General features: G+C 47.0%; 1 protein-coding gene across 1 annotated transcript in view; it reads left to right on the plus strand.

Moving 5' to 3' along the window:
• Nucleotides 1-20,466, plus strand: part of TENM4 (teneurin transmembrane protein 4) — a 478,872-nt gene that overhangs the window by 438,671 nt on the left and 19,735 nt on the right. Inside the window, exons 24-25 of the mRNA XM_063127306.1 lie at nt 9,760-10,637; nt 14,112-14,284. Coding sequence (XP_062983376.1) covers nt 9,760-10,637; nt 14,112-14,284 — 1,051 coding nt within the window. The remainder of the gene's footprint in view (nt 1-9,759; nt 10,638-14,111; nt 14,285-20,466) is intronic.

Consider the following 20,466-nt stretch of genomic DNA (forward strand, 5'->3'; position numbering starts at 1 on the left):
TCTAGGTGTAGATGAAGCCCTTAATTCCCTGTTTTATCAACCGCCTGCCAGCTCTCTCCCCTTTTCTTATCTACAGTAAGTCCCCTGCCCTTTACTTCCTATCTTCTGGTTTTGTATGACAGTTTTTCTCCACCAAACTGAAATCTCACCTTTACAGAAACTGCACTACTTTGGCAACATTCTGGCACTGAGATTCCCTCCCAGCAGTTCAAGATGTCTTTGAACATTCTATGACATCACCGCAGCTAAGCCAATGGCTAGAGGAGAATTGCAGTTGATGCTTTTTAGCCTAACATCTATGTCTGATAGTAGGATAAGCAGCCCAAACTCAAAATACCTTCACGTTTACTTTTTGATACCTGCCCAACTCATTTGCTCATCCCTTTCTTTGTATTTGTCTGAGAGTCTTCATAAACCGGGCACAGTGTGTTTTGGGGGGCCCAGTTCAAATTAATATCTCAGAAACAGTGGTTGAAGTCTGTTCTGCCCAAATTATCAACAGCAGGAAAACGGAGGCTCTTGAATTGCATCAGATTGCAAATGGGCCGTGGCTGCTGTCACGCTGGGCTTTTTAAGTCCTGCGGCTCAAGTTTTAAAAAACTGAACAAAAACAGCCCTGTTTCGACACCTGCATTTCTTCCTGTAAGCTAGACATAACTAATGCTGCCTAGGGTTCAGTTTTCGGGGGCACCGTCCGTCCTGATAATCAATACCAGTTTGGAGGCATAACCTCTAGATCTTTCAGGCTCCCAAGGCCACAGATTGTTATTTGAATGGCTTTAGGAATGAGGCTTTGTTCTGCACAACTGCAGCTCCTAGCTGGAAGGCTTGAATGCTGTTAGTTAGGCACAATGGAAGCCAATGGGGGTTTCTCTTTTGTCACCGCCCATGTAATTTCCATGCCTCCACCTGGCACCTGTTCCTTTGGCGCTTCCTCTCCACACCCCCAATTTTGAAAAGATTGCTCCCGCTTCTTTGTGGCAGCTACCCCACTGCCCGCCGTTTACGAGCAAGATGAAAATTACAGGCCTACAAAGGTCACCTGCCTGGTGGACCAGAGGCAAGCTTTGATGGTTAAAATCACTTTTGGCATATTGCGGCTTCCATTCTACAAGCAGGAACTTGATACAGACTTAGATCCGGTTGTTGTCGTCGTCGTTGTGTGTGGGTTGTGTGTTTTTTTTTTTAAAAAAGGTGTTTTTGTCACTCCAGATTTTTTTTAAAGACAGCTTTACAAAGCAAAGTGCGAGTAAACTGCAGTTCATTCCTTTACGTGCTAATCCTTCAGAATACATGTTTGTCTCTGGAGAGGCCACCAGTGAGGGAGGAAGCAGCAGCCAGGCACCTCTCCACCGTGCCTGGGTCCAGCTCCAGCTGAGAGCCCCCTCCCTCCTGCTACCAACTGTCTCTGCAGAGGCCATCAGTGAGGGAGGAAGCAGCAGCCAGGCACCTCTCCATCGTGCCTGGGTCCAGCTCCAGCTGAGAGCCCCCTCCCTCCTGCTACCAACTGTCTCTGCAGAGGCCACCAGTGAGGGAGGAAGCAGCAGCCAGGCACCTCTCCACCGTGCCTGGGTCCAGCTCCAGCTGAGAGCCCCCTCCCTCCTCCTACCAACTGTCTCTGGAGAGGCCATCAGTGAGGGAGGAAGCAGCAGCCAGGCACCTCTCCACCGTGCCTGGGTCCAGCTCCAGCTGAGATCCCCCTCCCTCGTGCTGTCATCTGTAACTGCTGAACTTTCCAACTAAGATTGTAGTGCCTGAATTTGCTTTCCTTTCCTCCCTCCTCCTCCTCCCTCCAGTCCCCTTTCCTTTTGTGTCATGTCTTTTAGATTGTAAGCCTGTGGGCAGGGACTGTCAAGAAATACTTTTGTAAGCCGCCATGAGAGCCTTTTTTGGCTGAACGGCGGCATAAAAATCCTTAAATAAATAAATAAATAAATAAATACATGGCCCTAGGCCAGCCTTCCTCAACCTGGGGCGCTCCAGATGTGTTGGACTGCATCTCCCAGAATGCCCCAGCTGGCTGGGGCATTCTGGGAGATGCAGTCCAACACATCTGGAGCGCCCCAGGTTGAGGAAGGCTGGCCTAGGCCTCCCTGTGTCAAACTTGCCTTGGGGAAGCAGGTGGGGAAGAGGAGGTAGGGAATATAACAGAAGAAGAGCCGTGCTGGAACAGAAGAAAAGGTCCAACTTGTCCAGTAATCTGTTTCCAGCACTGGTGGCCAGACAAAAGAGGTTACTGGAGGAGAAGGCTGATGGCTCTATGCAACTTGCAGTTTCGTAGGCAGTATGCCCATGTACTCCAGTTGTTGGGGAACATGGGCGGGAGGGTGCCGTTGCACTGATGTCCTACTTGGGGGCTCCCCGCAGGCAACAGGTTGGCCACTAGAAGGATGGTTCTTACGTTCAGGAATGTTCTGTGAAGCTCGCAGGAGGGGATGAAGTCGTCTTCCAGCGGACGTGATGTCAGCAGGGCAGGGAATCTGCTCTACGGCCCTTTCTACACCATACGGGTGGCGAGGAAAAGAGGGGGGAGCATCTCACGATATTCTGATCGTGAGATCTTCCCCTTAGTCCAAACGTGCACGGGACACCCCAGGAGGAAGGAGGGATCTCGCTCCTGCCATTTTTAAAAAATAATAATTAAAAAATATATATTTATTACCCACCTCTCCCTCTGAATCAGAAGATGAGCACATGTGCGCTCCAACTAAAGGTAAAATTAAAAAAAACAACCCCGCTCCATCCCCCGACTGAAGAGCTCCGTGCCCGTTTCCCACCTCCTCACGTTTACTTGCGAGGAAGCGGGACTAAGCCGGGACAGGCACCCACACACCTCTCGCGATCTCGGGGTGATTACGAGAATACAGGCAGGATCGGGTTTTACCAGGGATTACCAGATCACATTACGCCAGTCCTTTTACAACTTCACTGGCTGCCAGTCCAGGTCCGGGCCCAATTCAAAGTGCTGGTATTAACATTTAAAGCCCTAAACGGTTTGGGGCCAGGTTATCTGAAGGAACGCCTCCTCCCATATGTACCTACCCGGACCTTAAGATCATCTACAGGGGGCCTTCTCCATGAGCCCCTGCCAAAGGAAGTGAGGCAGGTGGCTACTAGGAGGAGGGCTTTCTCCGCTGTGGCACCCCGGTTGTGGAACGAGCTCCCCAGAGAGGTCCGCTTGGCGCCTACACTGTACTGCTTTCGTCGCCAGCTGAAGACCTTTTTATTCACTCAGTATTTTAACACTTAATTTTAACTTAAATTTAAATTTTACTGTTTTAACTCTGTATTTTAATTCTATATCAACTTTGCTGTGTGGTTTTATCCTGGTTGCGCTTTTTATACTGTATTTCGTAATTGTGTTTTAAACTGTTGGGTGTTTTACTGTGGTTTTAATTTTTGTGAACCGCCCAGAGAGCTTCGGCTATTGGGCGGTATAAAAATGTAATAAATAAATAAATAAATAAATAAATAAAATTTATCCCTGGGAAAACCCGTGCTCGTCCGCATTTGCCCCCGGGATTCCCTGTGCGTCATTTGGACGCACAAGGACTCGGATGTGACCAGCCCGGATTTTGGGGCTGGTGTAGAAACGGCCTAAGTTTCAATCCCAACCGGTCAGAACTCTAAAGGAGCTCTCCAGGTTTCTGACTGAAACCCGGAGCGGATTCTCCACCCCACCGACACCGAAGCCACCAGCCTCCACTGTGCCTCTTCCTTTGTTTGCTCTCCTGCCCCCAAGTAAGTACCACTGAACACAGAGGCTTCCTGTAGCTGTCATGATTAATTGCCAGTGTCAAACCTCGGAATTTATCTAACCCCGTTTTAAAGCGGTCTAAACTGGTGGCCTTCACCAAAACAGTGAATTACATATATTAATAATGTCTTGAGTGAAGAAGTACTTCTGTTTGCCCAGACTGAATCTTTTTCTGATCAGTTTCACCGGGGAGAAAGAAGCATTAAGGGCATATCAATGCTACAAATTTATGGAGGCCCAAGGCCAGCTTAACTATCTCATCTTCGGCCAAGGAACCCTGGGAGATATACTGTGAGGGTGCTGAGAATTCTCCCATCAAAAATGTCTACCCGTTCCCCTCTTCACGTTCTAGTTCCTAGGGGAGAGGAAATTAGATGGAGATCACCTTTCCTCAACCTGGCCCCATCCTGGTGTTTCTGACTACAACTCCCATCAGCCCCAGCCAGCATAGCCAATGGTTAGAGGTGGTGGGGGTTGTACTTGAAACACCTGGAGAGACCCAGGTTGGGGAAGGCTGAAACAGACAAGAGGAGAGCAAATATGGGAGAAATAGCTCCCTTTACCCTCCCTCTGTCCTACAAGGGTAGTTGTCCAGGGGTAGCCACAGCCTCACCTGACCCTGAGGTCAGCATCCAACTGTCCAGCCTCCACAATAGTGTGTGTGTGTGTTTTGAATGGGGTTTCCCCTGCCTTTCGATTCCCAAACACATCACAGGGGCTTGTTTTGGGCTTAGGTACAAACATATGAATCCATGCTCATCAGTTGGATTCACCAATTTGGATGGCTTTAAAAGGGGGTTGGATAAATTCCTGGAGGTAAGGAGAAAGCTATCTACTAGCCCTGATAGCTAGGTGCTACCTCCAGTATCCGAGGCAGTAAGCCTGTGTGCACGAGTAGCTGAGGAACATGGGTGGGAGGGTGCTGTTGCACCATGTCCTGCTTTATTGGTTCCTAGCCAACAGCTGGTTGGCCACTGTGTGAACAGAGTGCTGGACTAGATGGACCCTCGGTCTGATCCCAGAGTGCAGGACACGGAATAACGGGCTCAAGTTACAGGAAGCCAGATTCTGGCTGGACATCAGGAAAAACTTCCTGACTGTTAGAGCAGTACGACAATGGAATCAGTTGCCTGGTGAGGTTGTGGGCTCTCCCACACTAGAGGCCTTCAAGAGGCAGCTGGACAACCACCTGTCAGGGATGCTTTAGGGTGGATTCCTGCATTGAGCAGGGGGTTGGACTCGATGGTCTTGTAGGCCCCTTCCAACTCTGCTATTCTATGATACTATGATTCTATGTTCAAGTTGCTTGGGAAACTGGTAGGTACGTAAGGAGAGGGAGCGAGAAATACAAACGTACTTCATGCATAATGAGCAGGAAAGCAGGGCTTCTGCTGGGAAAAGATGGGGAAAGGAGGCAGTGACATGCCAGGTTCCTGCATGGTTAGTGCTGGTAGGCCCCACTGCCCTCCCTTCTAGCCACACTTTAATCATTTCTGCTCCTGCTGGCCTCTCAGTTCACGCTGGGAACCAGCCAGTAATGTACGCAACATGCAACCTTGAAGACAGCGGTGGCATAGCTGCTGCAGAAAGGGAGGAGGACGTGGAAAACCTCTGGGGCTCTCCGCCCAGTTTGGAACACATTTTTAAAATATATATTGTAACATCTTCTTTAAACTTATTGGAAGAGCTTTTTTTTAAAAAAAAAAAAAAAAAAAAAAACCTCTCCGTCTTTCTGCTGCATCTCACACACCCACACCCACACCCACTTCCCCCAAATAAAAGGGACCCATTTTTCCAGCACCCTCCTGCCGAAGACGGATGTTGACGAGAGTTCTCCTGAAAAGGACTTCGACCGGGGAGCTATCTTTTCATCATATAAATCAGCTAGAGAGGTCTCTTCAGTCAGACCCCTCAGGCAGTGAGAGACCAGAAGCCATAAAATATTTAGCCGCCGTTGTTGACAAGAAATTGGTTTTAAGAGACGGAGAGGAGGGATGGGGGGTGGGATGGAGAAAGAGTCCCTTGTCGTTTCCGAATAAACTTACGTTCTTGATGCTGACTCGAGGCTGTGAGTGTAGTGGCAGTCGCTTGGAAGACTGTTGGGAAGGCAGAGAGGCATGCATTATTAAAGGGGAAACCACAGGCTGTCATGTTTTACCACAGGAAGGGTTAAAGAGGGCCAGGAGCCAAAGAAACAAAAACGAAAGACCAATCACAGCTCAGTCTGCTCTGTGCATGGCCTAGTTCTAGCTGAGGCGGAGTCTGCGTGGTAACGCGGCCGAGTGACAGGCGGGCGCGCATGTAGCTGAACGTTGAGAATAGAACTGCCGGTATCATACTGCCTTTATACAAAGCTATGGTGCGACCACACTTAGAACACTGTGTGCAGTTCTGGTTACCGCACGTTAAAAAAAAAAGATATTATAGAGCTGGGAAAAGTTCAGAAAAGGGCAACTCAAATGATTAAGGGGCTGGAGCATCTGCCCTGCAAGGGAAGGTTACATCAGCTGGGATTGTTTAGCTTGGAAAAAAGGAGGCTGAGGGGAGACGTGATAGAGGTGTACAAAGTTATGCATGGTATGGAGAATGTGGATAAGGAGACATTTTCCCCCCTCTCTCAAAATACTAGAACCCAAGGGGGTCATTCCATGAAGCTGATTGATGGGAGATTCAGAACAAATAAAAGGACGGACTTCTTCACACAGCGCAGAGTTAAATTCTGAAATATGCTACCACAGGATATAGTGATGGCAACCAATTTGGTTGGCTTTAAAAGGGGGTTGGATCAATTCCTGGAGGAGAAAGCGATCAATGGCTACTAGCCCTGATGGCTATGTGCTACCTCCAGTATCCGAGGCAGTAAGCCTGTGTGCCCCAGTTGCTGGGGAACATGGGCGGGAGGGTGCTGTTGGACCATGTCCTGCTTGTTCATTCCTGGCCGATGGCTGGTTGGCCACTTTGTGAACAGAGTGCTGGACTAGATGGACCCTTGGTCTGATCCAGCATCAGGGCACTTCTTACGTTCTTCTGCTGCCTGAGGTTCCCTTTGCTAGAGCTAATGCAAGCAAGAGAAACCCCAGGGACTTCCTTGTTCATGCTAGGAAGGGAAGCTCTTCCCTGAAATCCAACCTCTCGTCAGTAATCCAACTCATGACCACAAGATGTAGTGATGGCCACCAATTTGGATGGCTTTAAAAAGGGGTTGGATAAATTCCTGGAGGCGAAGGCTATCAATGGCTACTAGCCCTGATAGTTATGTGCTATCTCCAGTGTTCGAGGCAGACGCCTGTGTGCACCAGTTGCTGGGGAACATGGGTGGGTGGGTGCTGTTGCACCATGTCCTGCCTTGTTGGTCCCTGGCCGATGGCTGGTTGGCCCCTGTGTGAACAGAGTGCTGGACTAGACGGACCCTCGGTCTGATCCAGCATCTGTTCTCATGTTCCCCATGCCAAAACAACACACACTAGGAATGTGTGAACCAGCAAAACTCAAACTCCTCGGGTTTCTCCAGCTTCCACTCTGAAGCTTGTTCCTACTGGTGTCCGTGTCAAATGGTGAACTTCATTTTGTTTTGTTTTGTTTTTGGCACAAAAATCCTTGCGTAATTTCATGTGCATTCTCCCAAATGTCCACAACACTTGTACGGTGTTTTATTTTAAGGGATTTTTCTCCCGCTGATTAAAATGTATTCGCCTGCATTTTTCAGAAGTACAATAGACGTTATTCAAGTTACGCATTTTACATACGCGTCACTCAATTGTATATATTTTTGAACTCGTTCTTTTTTGTTCCATAAGTCACATCACCAGCTTAGAAATGTATGAACTTCAACTTCAGCTTGCATTTGAGTCCATGCTTGATTCCAGGAGATGTGAATTGGGTAAATTCTGGTCTAAAATGAACTGAAATGAATTTCTCATACATCCTTAACGCACACACACCTGAATCCCTCTGCCTAGATAATGAGATGTCTGGGAGAAGCGTTTTAACCTAGCTCTCTGCATGAGATGCTAATTTTCTTTCTGAAGCCCAAAGTGCTACAGCCCAGGTACATATTTACCACCTCTGTGAGGTTTATGCTAAGGACGAATAATTGTGTCCGCTTTCTCTCATCTTGCAGCAACATTCATGGCTTATGGCATTTTTTAAGACTTCTGTGTTTTCTTTTTTTTGCCTCGGCCTCTGTGTGATTGCTCCATTTTCTGTGCTTCATCTCAGAGCCAGGAGATAGGGAAATGGTCAGACTTAGTAGGGACCCTTGAAAGCATCAGTGAAAGGGGGGGGGGGATCGGTGTCCAACTTCGCAGGGCACAAATTTAAGAAGTCTGTTTTTTAAGAGGCTCCGTTCTAATCAGAAGTCCAAGGTGCAAAGCTGTACTTAAATCAAAGCTACTTTCAGTGCTGCAAGTGCTGGACATTCTGCCACCTTCCTAGCTGTGTCTTAGGGCTCATCTACACCAAGCAGGATATTGCACTATGAAAGCGGTATATAAAACGCAGGAGCCACACTACTGCTTTACAGTGATATTGAAGTGCACTGACAACTGTTGGGGCCCATTGACCCATACCATATTCCACTTTCATACCACTTTCATAGTGTTATATCCTGCTTGATGTAGATGTGTCATTGGCACCAACAGTCGTCAGTGCACTTCAATACCACTATAAAGCAGTAGTGTGGCTCCTGCCTTTTATATATCGCTTTCATAGTGTTAAATCCTGCTTGATGTAGATGCGTCATGGGCCTCAACAGTTGTCAGTGCACTTCAATACCACTCTAAAGCATTAGTGTAGATCCTGCAGTGCACTTAAATAGCACTATAAAGCAGTAGTGTGGCTCCTGCTTTTTATATACCACTTTCATAGTGGAATATCCAGCTTGGTGTAGATGTGTCCTAGGCCCCAACGGTTGTCAGTGCACATCAGTACCACTATAAAGCAGTAGTGTAGATCCTGCAGTGCACTTCAATATCACTGTAAAGCAGTAGTGTGGCTCCTGCTTTTTATATACCACTTTCACAGTGGAATATCCTGCATGGTGTAGATGAGGCCCTAGTTTATCAGGATAATAAACTGATCTGGAGCTGACCTTACAATGTGCCTGGGATCCTGAGCACTAATAAGCCCTTCCCTGTTCCCATAGAATGGGCTCCAACATCAAGAATGCAGTGATTGGGTCTCAACAGCTACTATCAGGACCTATCAGAAACATAATCATAGAATCATAGAATAGCAGAGTTGGAAGGGTCCTACAAGGCCATCGAGTCCAACCCCCTGCTCAATGCAGGAATCCACCCTAAAGCATCCCTGACAGAGGGTTGTCCAGCTGCCTCTTGAAGGCCTCTAGTGTGGGAGAGCCCACCACCTCCTTAGGTAACTAATTCCACCGTCGCACTGCTCTAACAGTCAGGAAGTTTTTCCTGATGTCCAGCTGGAATCCGGCTTCCTTTAACTTGAGCCCATTATTCCGTGTCCTGCACTCTGGGAGGATCGAGAAGAGATCCTGGCCCTCCTCTGTGGGACAACCTTTTAAGTATTTGAAGAGTGCTCTCATGTCTCCCCTCAATCTTCTCTTCTCCAGGCTAAACAGGCCCAGTTCTTTCAGTCTCTCTTCATATAAGGACTTGGCTCCGAAACCTGTTTATCTTATTATAATCTATTCCATTCGTGTGTTTTTACATATCCCACATAGAACCCAAAGGCGCTTCCAGGTGCGTTTTTTTATTGTGCAATCACCCTTTCTCATTCATGGAATTTTATGGGGTGTCCAGACAATGGTAACATCTTCCATTTGTAAACCACTACCACCGGTGTTTTTTCACCACTTCTTCCGTCTTTTTTCTTACCACAGGAAATCCTTTAAAGAGTGAAAGACGGGATTGTGCTAGGAGCCTTCTGTCTGGAAGCAACTCAAGACACTAGTGTTGCTAAATAGGTGTTAACAATGTATGTTAATGGAAGTAATAGAGCCCACTAATTGTTTCTTCTTTCCGTTTTATTAGGTCCGTCTCGAATGGCCAACGGACCTAGCAGTCAACCCAATGGACAATTCTCTGTACGTCCTTGACAATAACGTCGTATTGCAGATCTCCGAAAACCACCAAGTACGCATTGTGGCCGGGAGGCCAATGCACTGCCAGGTCCCGGGTATTGATCACTTCCTTCTGAGCAAGGTGGCTATCCATGCTACCTTGGAATCTGCCACAGCGCTGGCGGTCTCTCACAGTGGCGTTCTCTACATCACTGAGACGGATGAGAAGAAGATCAACCGCATCAGGCAGGTCACAACCAATGGGGAAATCTCACTGGTGGCCGGGGCTCCGAGCGGCTGTGACTGTAAAAACGATGCCAACTGTGATTGTTTTTCTGGGGATGATGGCTACGCAAAGGACGCCAAGCTCAACGCCCCTTCGTCCCTCGCGGTGTGTGCAGATGGCGAACTGTATGTCGCCGATCTCGGGAACATCCGAATCCGCTTCATCCGGAAAAACAAGCCATTCCTCAATACGCAGAACTTATATGAATTATCCTCACCGATCGATCAGGAACTCTATTTGTTCGACACCAGCGGCAAACACCTTTTCACCCAGAGCCTTCCCACTGGAGATTACCTTTACAACTTTACCTACACGGGAGATGGTGACATAACCCTGATTACTGACAACAATGGAAACTTAGTCAACATCCGAAGGGATTCCACAGGGATGCCGCTCTGGCTGGTGGTGCCCGATGGCCAAGTCTACTGGTTAACCATTGGGACCAACAGCGCCCTCAAGAGTGTGACGGCACAGGGACATGAGGTGGCCATGATGACCTATCATGGTAACTCTGGCCTCCTTGCCACCAAGAGCAATGAAAACGGGTGGACGACATTTTATGAGTGAGTATTTGTGAAGTTTTATTCTATGGTTTTATACTGTTGTTTTATACTTCGAATGTTTTTAATTTTTGTGAACCGCCCAGAGAGCTCCGGCTATTGGGTAGTATAGAAATGTAGTAAATAAAATAAATAAATAAGATAAAATAAATAAGATCTTATCCCAGGTTGCATTAAGAACAGAGGAAGAGTCCTGCTGGATCAGACCAAAGGTCCATAGAATCATAGAATAGCAGAGTTGGAAGGGGCCTACAAGGCCATCAAGTCCAACCCCTGCTCAATGCAGGAATCCACCCTAAAGCATCCCTGACAGATGCTTGTCCAGCTGCCTCTTGAAGGCCTCTAGTGTGGGAGAGCCCACAACCTCCCTAGGTAACTGATTCCATTGTCGTACTGCTCTAACAGTCAGGAAGTTTTTCCTGATGTCCAGCTGAAATCTGGTTTCCTTTAACTTGAGCCCGTTATTCCGTGTCCTGCACTCTGGGATGATCGAGAAGAAATCCTGGCCCTCCTCTGTGTGACAACCTTTCAAGTATTTGAAGAGTGCTATCATGTCTCCCCTCAATCTTCTCTTCTCCAGGCTAAACAGGCCCAGTTCTTTCAGTCTGTCTTCATAGGGCTTTGTTGCCAGACCCCTGATCATCCTGGTTGCCCTCCTCTGAACACGCTGGTCCAGCATCCTGTTTCTCACATTGGCCAACCATATGCCTCTGTGGAACCCGCCAGCAGAACATGAGAGCAAAAGCCCTCTCTCACCATTACCCCCAAGCAAGCAGCCATCAATGCCATGCTGCCTTTTCTGTACCTGGACCATGGTAGACCTAGATTTCTCCATGAATTTGTCCCTCTGATTCCCTTTTTAAAGCACTGTAATCTTGCAGCTATCACCACATCTTGGGGCAGTAGACGCCATGACATAATTATGGAATTAATTTTGTCCCCTGGAACATAATGTTTCAAATTCTTCTCCATCTGTACTTGCTGAAGTCATGTACACAGCACCATCACAGGCAGCCTTGCCAAGGACTCTTGGGATGAGGGAAAGCGGGCAGCAGCAAACGTAGGTCAAGTTTGCCCAAACTCCATAAAGTGTCTGATTCAACATGGCCTCAGGAGGTTTGGATGGCTGAAATTTGCATTGCAAACCACACCTCTCTTTTTTTCAAGACCTGCAAAATTGCGCATTACTGAAACATCGTGCTGTGGTTAAGACAGGCATTTTAACACAATCATACATTGATGTGCTTGTAACAATACATGTAAACAATATTACAAGGTGTGTCATTTTGCAGTGATTGTTTAGCAGCCAACGGTTGCTGAAAGTAGAGAATGTGGGGGATGGAAGGATTTACCCTTCCAAATAGGCATTTCTGGAATCACGGCTGCTTTTCCACACTGGTAACATGACAAATGATGGTGTCAGATGTTCACAAGCAAACAATTAGGTCTCATAAGCACCAAATACTGCTTTAATTCTGTGCAGTGAACCTTGGCTAAATACGTTTCTGTTTGAGGATGGATAGCTCTGGGTTCCTTTGTCGGCCTAATAATTGTCACTGTGATTTTAAAAGCCCGGGCAGCTTGATCAGACGGTAGTGGGCTACATTAGCGGGTGATGAATTCATCGCTTGCACTGTCTGCTTGCAGCTTTCGTGCGCTGTGGAATTTGTCCTTAATTCTGGTGCAAGTCAGAGCATTAAAAGAACATGAGAATATTAGGATGTGACGGAGACCAGCCTACTTCTAAATCCTTTGACTGTAAAAACCGAGCCTGGCTGGATTAACTCTGGAATGAATTGACTTGGGGAGGATTTGTCTCCCTACAAATACTAGGATAGTAGTAGACGGTGACAGAGTGGCATTTTCCAAGCCTACCTTTCCAAACTGAATTATGTGGTGGTGAAGTGCCTTCATGGAGGCAGAAATGAATAGAGTTCCTGAGACCTCCACATCATCAGTTTTACCCAGTTTCAAGGTCCTAACACATTTTGGGGTTTTCTTTAATAATGCAGCCTACCACAGTTGTTCTGACACTACTGCGCTTGTCCATCAGAAGTATTTTTTAGCAAACTGCCTGGAATAGATAGATAGGATGGCTGCTTTCAGACATCACAATAAACCATGGTTTATCATGATAGGAACAAGCCGAGCCTCCTAGAATAGCTGTGAGTTCAGATGCTTTTGCTTCTGTTCTATATTAACCGTTGTTTGTCATGATGTCCAAACCCAACAAACTGTGATTAATCTTAACCATGGTTTGTTTGAAACAAGCCAACTTCAAATCTTGGTTCATGAAGCTGGCTTGTTTCAACAGGCCTTAGTTAAGATGAACTACAGTTAAGCATTCAGACAGCTAAACTGTGGCCATGCTGGAGGGTTGGTTGGAGAAAGCACATAAGCCAGGGGAGCAGGGGGGTGGTATTAGGCTCATTCCCATCATAATAAACCAGTTTATCACGACATCTAGGCACAGCCAAACACATAAATCAGTTTTTTTGCATTCATAAGCAATAAGATGTCCAAACACTATTCACCTGGGGCAAGCCTGCAACAATTTTTTAGCAGAAACTTAAGAGCTAGAAACTTACTTTTTTTTTAAAAAAAAGTGTGGATTCTTGTGGTACTGAATTGAATGCCCCATTTCAGCTTATGCATTGCCATCTCAGAATACACCTGCGCTGTGCCTGCTTATTTCAAGCCTCATGTGCCTGGATCACAAGTACATCTCTCAGTCTTGGGTAATTTCCCATATACTACCCTTGAAGCTGAATTCTTCTCGGGATCTGGTTACACTGGCCAACCTATCCCTACAACCACTCATACACAGATGCAAAACTGGCTGGCTAACACAAAAAGCCACGCTGGTTTTGAAATAAGCCAAGGTTGTGTGAATTGGGCCCAGAAGCGACGTGGAAAGCCCAGAAGCATCTTTAGAAACAGCAGAGCAAAGCAAATGCCAAAGAAGGAAGAAACAAAATGGGTTGGTTTTTTTTAAAGCATTCCTGTGTGGCCAAGAGGAATGTCTACAGCAAAGTGCATTCAGAAATTCCTTTTGCGTTGCCTTCTTGGCAATAGAGAAACCTTTTTGCGTTTGAGCATGAATATTTTACACGTCGTCTGCTGCTAATTAAAACTAACAGTTAAAAGGAATGTTAATCACCCCGGCTGTACACCCTCCTCCACAACTGCCGTGCATATATAGGTGAGACGCTGCCCACAGAGCAAACTGCAAAGGGAGCATAATAATATGCCACCCACAGTTGCAGAGGTTGGCTAGAGTCCGGACGGTTGCTCAAATTGTTCATAATACCGGCAATGCCATTTTAAGTTGAAATTCGGCCCCCACTGCCTTCCTCAAGCCTAGGGCAGGGGGCAGCTATTTAAACCCCAAATTTCTGGCATCTAGGTTCCTGTCATGCCCCATCTCAATCTCTCTTCTCTCTCCATTTGCTTCTCACACATCTCCTTCCTTTCCAGATACGACAGCTTTGGCCGTCTCACCAACATCACTTTCCCTACCGGTCAGGTCAGCAGCTTCCGGAGTGACACAGACAGCTCAGTGCACGTCCAGGTTGAAACTTCCAGCAAGGATGACGTCACCATAACAACCAACCTTTCGGCCTCAGGTGCCTTCTATACCCTCCTGCAAGGTGAGGTTCATGTTTACTGACTGGGCTTAAGTCTGGTTGTTGTTGGGGGGTTTTTTGGTTGTTGCTGTTTTTTTTTCTGTTGGCATAGGTGTGCACAAGCGTTGTGCCAAGTGTGCCCAGACACGCCCTAATGTCTCAAGCAATAAGCAATGAATTAAGGGGGCCATTGAGTAGGGTTTCAGAGGGGGATCCAGTCACAGTGAGAACGGTCCTCCAGCTGATCTGCTGCCTCCTACAATCCAAAAATCTAAAAAACATGACGCAAAAGGAAAGGTGATAGGGAGGGAGGAGGAGAAAAAAGCAAATGTAGGCACTAGATTCTTTGTTGCACAGTTCAGCAGGTCATAGACACAGTGGGAGGGCTGCCGCTTCCTCTCCCTCTCCTTCTAATTGCCTCATAGGGATCCAAGCATGATGGAGGCCTGCCTGCCTGTCGCTTCCTTTCCCTCTGATGGCCTCAGCAATTATATCAATCTGTCTTCAGTCTTGGCAAGAAGTTGCTTTTTAAAAAAAACATCACTTTCTTTGGTTGTAAATAAGGAAAGTTATTTATGGGATTGTTAACTCTTAACATATGAAGATTCTGGTTTCCGGTCATCTGAGGCCATAGCTAGACCTAAGGTTTATCCCTGGATCGTCCAGGGGTCAAACCTGTTCATCTAGGTGACACACAGGGGATCCAGTGCTCAGGCAGGAGCGAACCCTGGATGATCCCGGGATAAACCTTAGGTCTAGCTGTGGCCTGAGTAAGGCTGAAGACAAAATCTGCAAGGAGCTACTGGGCCTACAGCTTAGAACCCACAGACGTCTGTGCAGCTGATTCTCATTGTGCTTGAGCCATCAGGCTAAGGTGACCATATGGAAAGGAGGACAGGGCTCCTGCATCTTTAACAGTTGCACAGAAAAGGGAATTTCAGAAGGTGTCATTTGTATGCACTCTGCACCTGGTGAGGTTCCCTCATCATCACAGCCATTAAAGCTGCAGGAGCCCTGCCCTCTTTTGTATCTGGTCCTGCTTGGGCAGGGTTCCTGCAGCTTTAACTTGTGATGAAGAGGGAATCTCAGCAGGTGCAGCGTGCATATTTATTTATTTATTTATTTATTTAAAACATTTATATCCCGCCCTATATCAATAAGATCTCAGGGCAGCGTACAGATATAAAGCATACAGTATAAAAGAGTAAATATACACAGCTAAAAACAAATTAAACCATAAACCAAGTTAAAACAATATATAATTTAAAAGCAGTAAAACGATTAATGCAAATGACAACTTCTGAAATTTCCTTTTCTGTGCAACTGTTAAAGATACAGGAGCCCCGTCCTCCTTTCCCTATGGCCAGGCATCAGCCGCACCCACGTCTAGACATGCCCAGAGTAGCACATGGCAGAGAGCATCAGGAGTGTGAGCACAACTGGAGCGTGAGAACGCCCACCTAAATTCTGTTTGCCAGGTTTCAAGCAGGGGCGCTCGGCTGCGTCAGCCCCCCAGCTGTGAATCTTCTCCACGCCCCTACCCTGATGTAGCATCCACCCCCTTTACAAAGGGGGAAGGGAAAACAAAAGTAAATGCCACTTCCGTGGGTGGGCGTCGGTGTGGAGAATTCCCATACGCTCTCTCTTCTCTTCTCACCTCTCCCATTCTACAACTGTGAACCTGCCTGGAGCCCACACCTCCGTCCCTTTCAGGGGGAGGGCGGTTAACATTAAATTGAAAATATTTCCATAACTTCTCCGGAGTTTCGGAGATAAGTCAGGACGCTAAATACAAATACATTCGAATAATGCATCAGCATCTCCTCTGCAGCTATTGGCAAGGGGTGAGCAGCTTGCATTGGATTATGCAGCAGGAAACAGACATCATCACGGTAATCCCAACACCAGGAAGACCCCCCCCCCATATCCTGGCACCTACTAACGCTTTCCGATGTCGACGCACACATGCTCCCACCTAATTAATGAGCCGAGCTTTTGCTTGGGCCGTGGTTGGTACCGCAGCTGTTTTGCACTCAGGATTCGGCCTGTTTTCCATGTGAGCGCATTCTTCTCCCAACACAGTCCACTTCCGCTTTTATCACTGCTGTTATTGTATCAAAAGAAACCCTCGGGGCAGCAGGAGGTGGAAGTTAGGGTCACTTCACAGAGAACACTCACGCAAATTCGCACCAATTCGTCCCTGCCTGCTCCCGTGATCCCCTGTGTGTCATTTGCATGCACAGGAACGATCCTGGGATGACCCCGGGATATAGGGCCGGTATAGACATGCCTAGTGTTTCTTACATTGAAGCACTTTCCATGTAAGAATTTGTACTGAGAGAACCATTAATGATCATTGAGTTACGGTAGGATGTGGAGACTAAGGCCAGATCTACACCAAGTAGGATATAGAACTATGAAAGTGGTATATGGTACGCGTCGATGGGCCCCAACAGTTGTCAGTGCACTTCGATACCGCTACAAAGCAGTCGTGTGGCTCCTGCCTCTTATATACTGCTTTCATACTGCTTTCATACCACTACATCCTGCTTGGTGTAGATTTGGCCTAAGACGTTGTGCCCAGGGCTTCGCAGAAAAGGTGGGTTTTGAGGAAGGATTCAGAGGTGGAATTCTGGGAGGTGGTTGCAGGCCTGGGGCAGCAAGGGAGAAGGGGCTGAATCCTTCTAGGGAGCAGGAGGAGACTGTTAGATGGCTGAGAGTGGTGCAGCCAGAGGAAGGAAAGTCACAGTATAGTTGCACTGAGAAGGACTCAGGCAGCAGAGGACAAAGTAATAAGGACGGCATGGACCAGGAGGGCAAGGGTTGGGAGCTAGAAATGTTCCATCCTGCCCTTTTCAAGTTATATTACATCTTCACCTTTCATACACAAGCCAAACCTGTTCTTAATTGGCCCAACTGGATTTTTAGAAACATTAAGATGTCTGACGAAGGCCGGGATGAGAGTTTAGCTCCACCTCAGGAGTCTAATTAAGCAGCAGAAACTGCCGTTCGAGGCTCTTCAGGGAATTAATTGACTTCGCCGTGATTTATGCAGCCAGAAATGAGGACCTCTAATAGCTGCCTCATGGTCAAGCCTCTCAATGTTCAGTTGCTCAACACTACTTCATGGGTGCATCATCATTCCAAGTCAGAGGCAGTAGGCCTAGATGCACCAGTTGCTGGGGGACATGGGTGGGAGGGTGCTCTTGCACCCGTGTCCTGCTTGTGGGTTCCTGATCAACAGCTGGTTGGCCAGTGTGTGAGCAGAGTGCTGGGCTAGATGGACTCTTGGTCTGATGGACCCTCTCCTGATGCTCTTAGAGCCAGCTCTGGGATTAGAGGCAGGGAGTGGGCCATAGGGCACAGCACTTTCCATAGGGGACCAGTTTAACCTGGAGGACGAGGAGGAGGAGGAGGAGGAGGAGGAGGAGGAGGAAGAAGTTGTTGTTTATTTGTTACCCACCTCTCCCTCTGAATCGAGGGAGCATGTAAACCAGGAGTGGGCAACTTGTGGCTCTCCAGATGTTTGGGTGTGCAACTTCCATCATGCCTCAGCATTAGCTATGCGGGCTAGGGCCTAAGGGAGCTGTGGGCCAAAAGTTCTGGAGGACCACAAGTTGCCCACCATTGATGTAAAGCATCCCCATAACCTTCTTGGCTGCTCCACGCATGGTGAGAATTAGGGCTCATCCACACCAAGCAGGATATTCCACTATGAAAGTGGTATATAAAAGGCAGGAGCCACACCAAGCAGGATATAATGGTATGAAAGCAGTATATGGTAGGTGTCTATGGGCCCCAACAGTTGTCAGTGCACTTCAATCCCACTATAAAGCAGTAGTGTGGCGCCTACATTTTATATACCGCTTTCATACCACTTTCATAGAGGAATATCTGCTTGGTGTAGATGAGCCCACTGTCGCATTTCTCAGGCGGTGAGCTGCCTCTGCACTCAGTCTTGTTCCAATTTCTTTGTTTTATAACAAGAAAACAAAACTTGTAACTTGTGGGCAATGCATTTCCTCTTCATTTAATTGACATTTCTAACCAAACAGGACACTGGGCTTTTCTCAACACTTCCTGACAAGTTAGCCCTTCTAGGTGATTGATTTGTATCCCACGTTCCTTCCTTGATGGAGCTCAAGGTGGAGTGAACGGGGCTTCCTAAGTGGTCTCCCATCCAAACACTGTCCGGAGACGAAACTCCTTAGCTGCAACAAGGCAGCCGCATCACAGCATGCATTAGGACCATGCGTGAATCCAACCGTGTCACCAAATAAAATCAACATGGGCCCAGTTTTCAGTGATATGGCAAGTAGATGGACAAAATGCAATGGAGATTGTTCAGCCCATGACAGAACAAACAGGTCGCCCTGTTTAAAGTTTTTATTTTGTGCTAGTGCTGTACAAGGCTCTATGCAGAATGGGAAAGGGTAACAAGAGTTAATTCCCGAAATTGTTAAAGGTGAAAACAGATGTAACACTTTAAGAGTGGTGAAAATGGTGTGAAAGCACCTTTCTCAAACACACACACACACACACACACACTTTCAGTGCTAGAGCAAAACTGGAAAATAAGAGTTCTGCACATTTTTGTTGTGGTTTCTGCTTACCCTTCAAAAGCTCTTCTTCATTGGATAGTGATAGGCGCTGATTGGCTAGTGCCATGACATCACCGACACACCTTTTTCTACCAGTCCCTGATGTGAAAGGGGGCATCATCATCATCATCATCATCATCATCATTATTATTATTATTATTATTATTATTATTATTATTATTGGGTAAAGTGAATGCTTATTATTTGCATTCATAAACACATATGTGCCTCCTTAAAAAAGAAAGGGGATCTTGACACTCAGAGAAGCACAAAAGCAACTTGAGACCTGACTTGGTCACCAATCCAACATTTTATTTGCTGGGAGCAAACATTTGCAAAGCCAGATTCATGCTGCAGGGGGGGAAAGCCAACAATGCCACCACTCAAAGAAAACCTATAGCTTTCTTCTCATTAAGAGGAAAAGTAACACAAGACACTGCCTTATACTAAGTCAAACCATTGGTTCGTCTAACTCCGTATTGTGTAGACCTGGTGTAGGCAATCCTAGCCTTCTAGATGTTTTGAGCTACAACTCTCATAAAAGCCAGTGTGGTGTAGTGGCGAAAGTGTCGGACTGGGAGTCAGGAGACCCGGGTTCTAGTCCCCCACTCGGCCATGGAAACCCACTGGGTGACACTGGGCAAGTCACAAATACTCAGCCCAACCTACCTCACAGGGTTGTTGTTGTGAGGATATAATAGAGAGGAGGATTATGTATGCTACCTTGGGTTCCTTGGAGGAAAAAAGGCAGGATATAAATGAAATAAATAATAAATAAATAAATAATCCCTGAGCATTTCCTATGTTGGTTGGGGCTGATGGGTGTTGTAGTGCAAAATATTTGGAGAGGAGGGCACCAAGTTGCCTGACACTGGCCTACACTGACAGGCAGCAGTTCTCTGGGGCTTCCATCAGGGGACTTTCCCCAGCCTACCTGAAGGTGCTGGGGTTTTAGGGTGACCATATGAAAAGGAGGACAGGGCTCCTGTATCTTTAACAATTGCATTGAAAAGGGAATTTCATCAGGGGTCATTTGTATAGATGGAGAACCTGGTGAAATTCCCTCTTCATCACAACCGTTAAAGCTGCCCTCTTTTAAATCTGGTCACTCTAGTATAGCTCCTGCAGCTTTAACTGTTGTGATGAAGAGGGAATTTCACCAGGTTCTCCATGCTGAAATTCCCTTTTCTATGCAACTGTTAAAGATACAGGAGCCCTGTCCTCCTTTTCATAGGGTCACCCTATGGGGTTTGAATCTGGGACCTTCTGGATGCAAAGCAGAGGCTGTGTCACTGAGTCATGGCCCCTCCCGAGAGAGGCATTCCCAAAGCAGTGTGCAGGCAAGTGGAATTGGCTGGTCAGTTGCCATTGAGGTCAGCCCTTCTATACCATTAACAGTTGGGCAGGCAAAGGAATTGCAGCAGGTGGAGGTTCTCTCATTTCTGCAGCACTTAGGATACAGCAAGCCGTAGCTTCCAGAATTCATAGCTCCCCGCTTTACATTTTCTACCTTCACGGCAGCTGGTGACCTTGGAGCTACAAATTGTCAACTAGCAGCTTAAATGTGGCACTCCACCACCACCCCGCCCTGATCTGGGCTTCTGA

Source organism: Elgaria multicarinata, chromosome 5 (assembly GCF_023053635.1).
Source record: "Elgaria multicarinata webbii isolate HBS135686 ecotype San Diego chromosome 5, rElgMul1.1.pri, whole genome shotgun sequence".
In the NCBI taxonomy this organism is placed as follows: domain Eukaryota; kingdom Metazoa; phylum Chordata; class Lepidosauria; order Squamata; family Anguidae; genus Elgaria; species Elgaria multicarinata.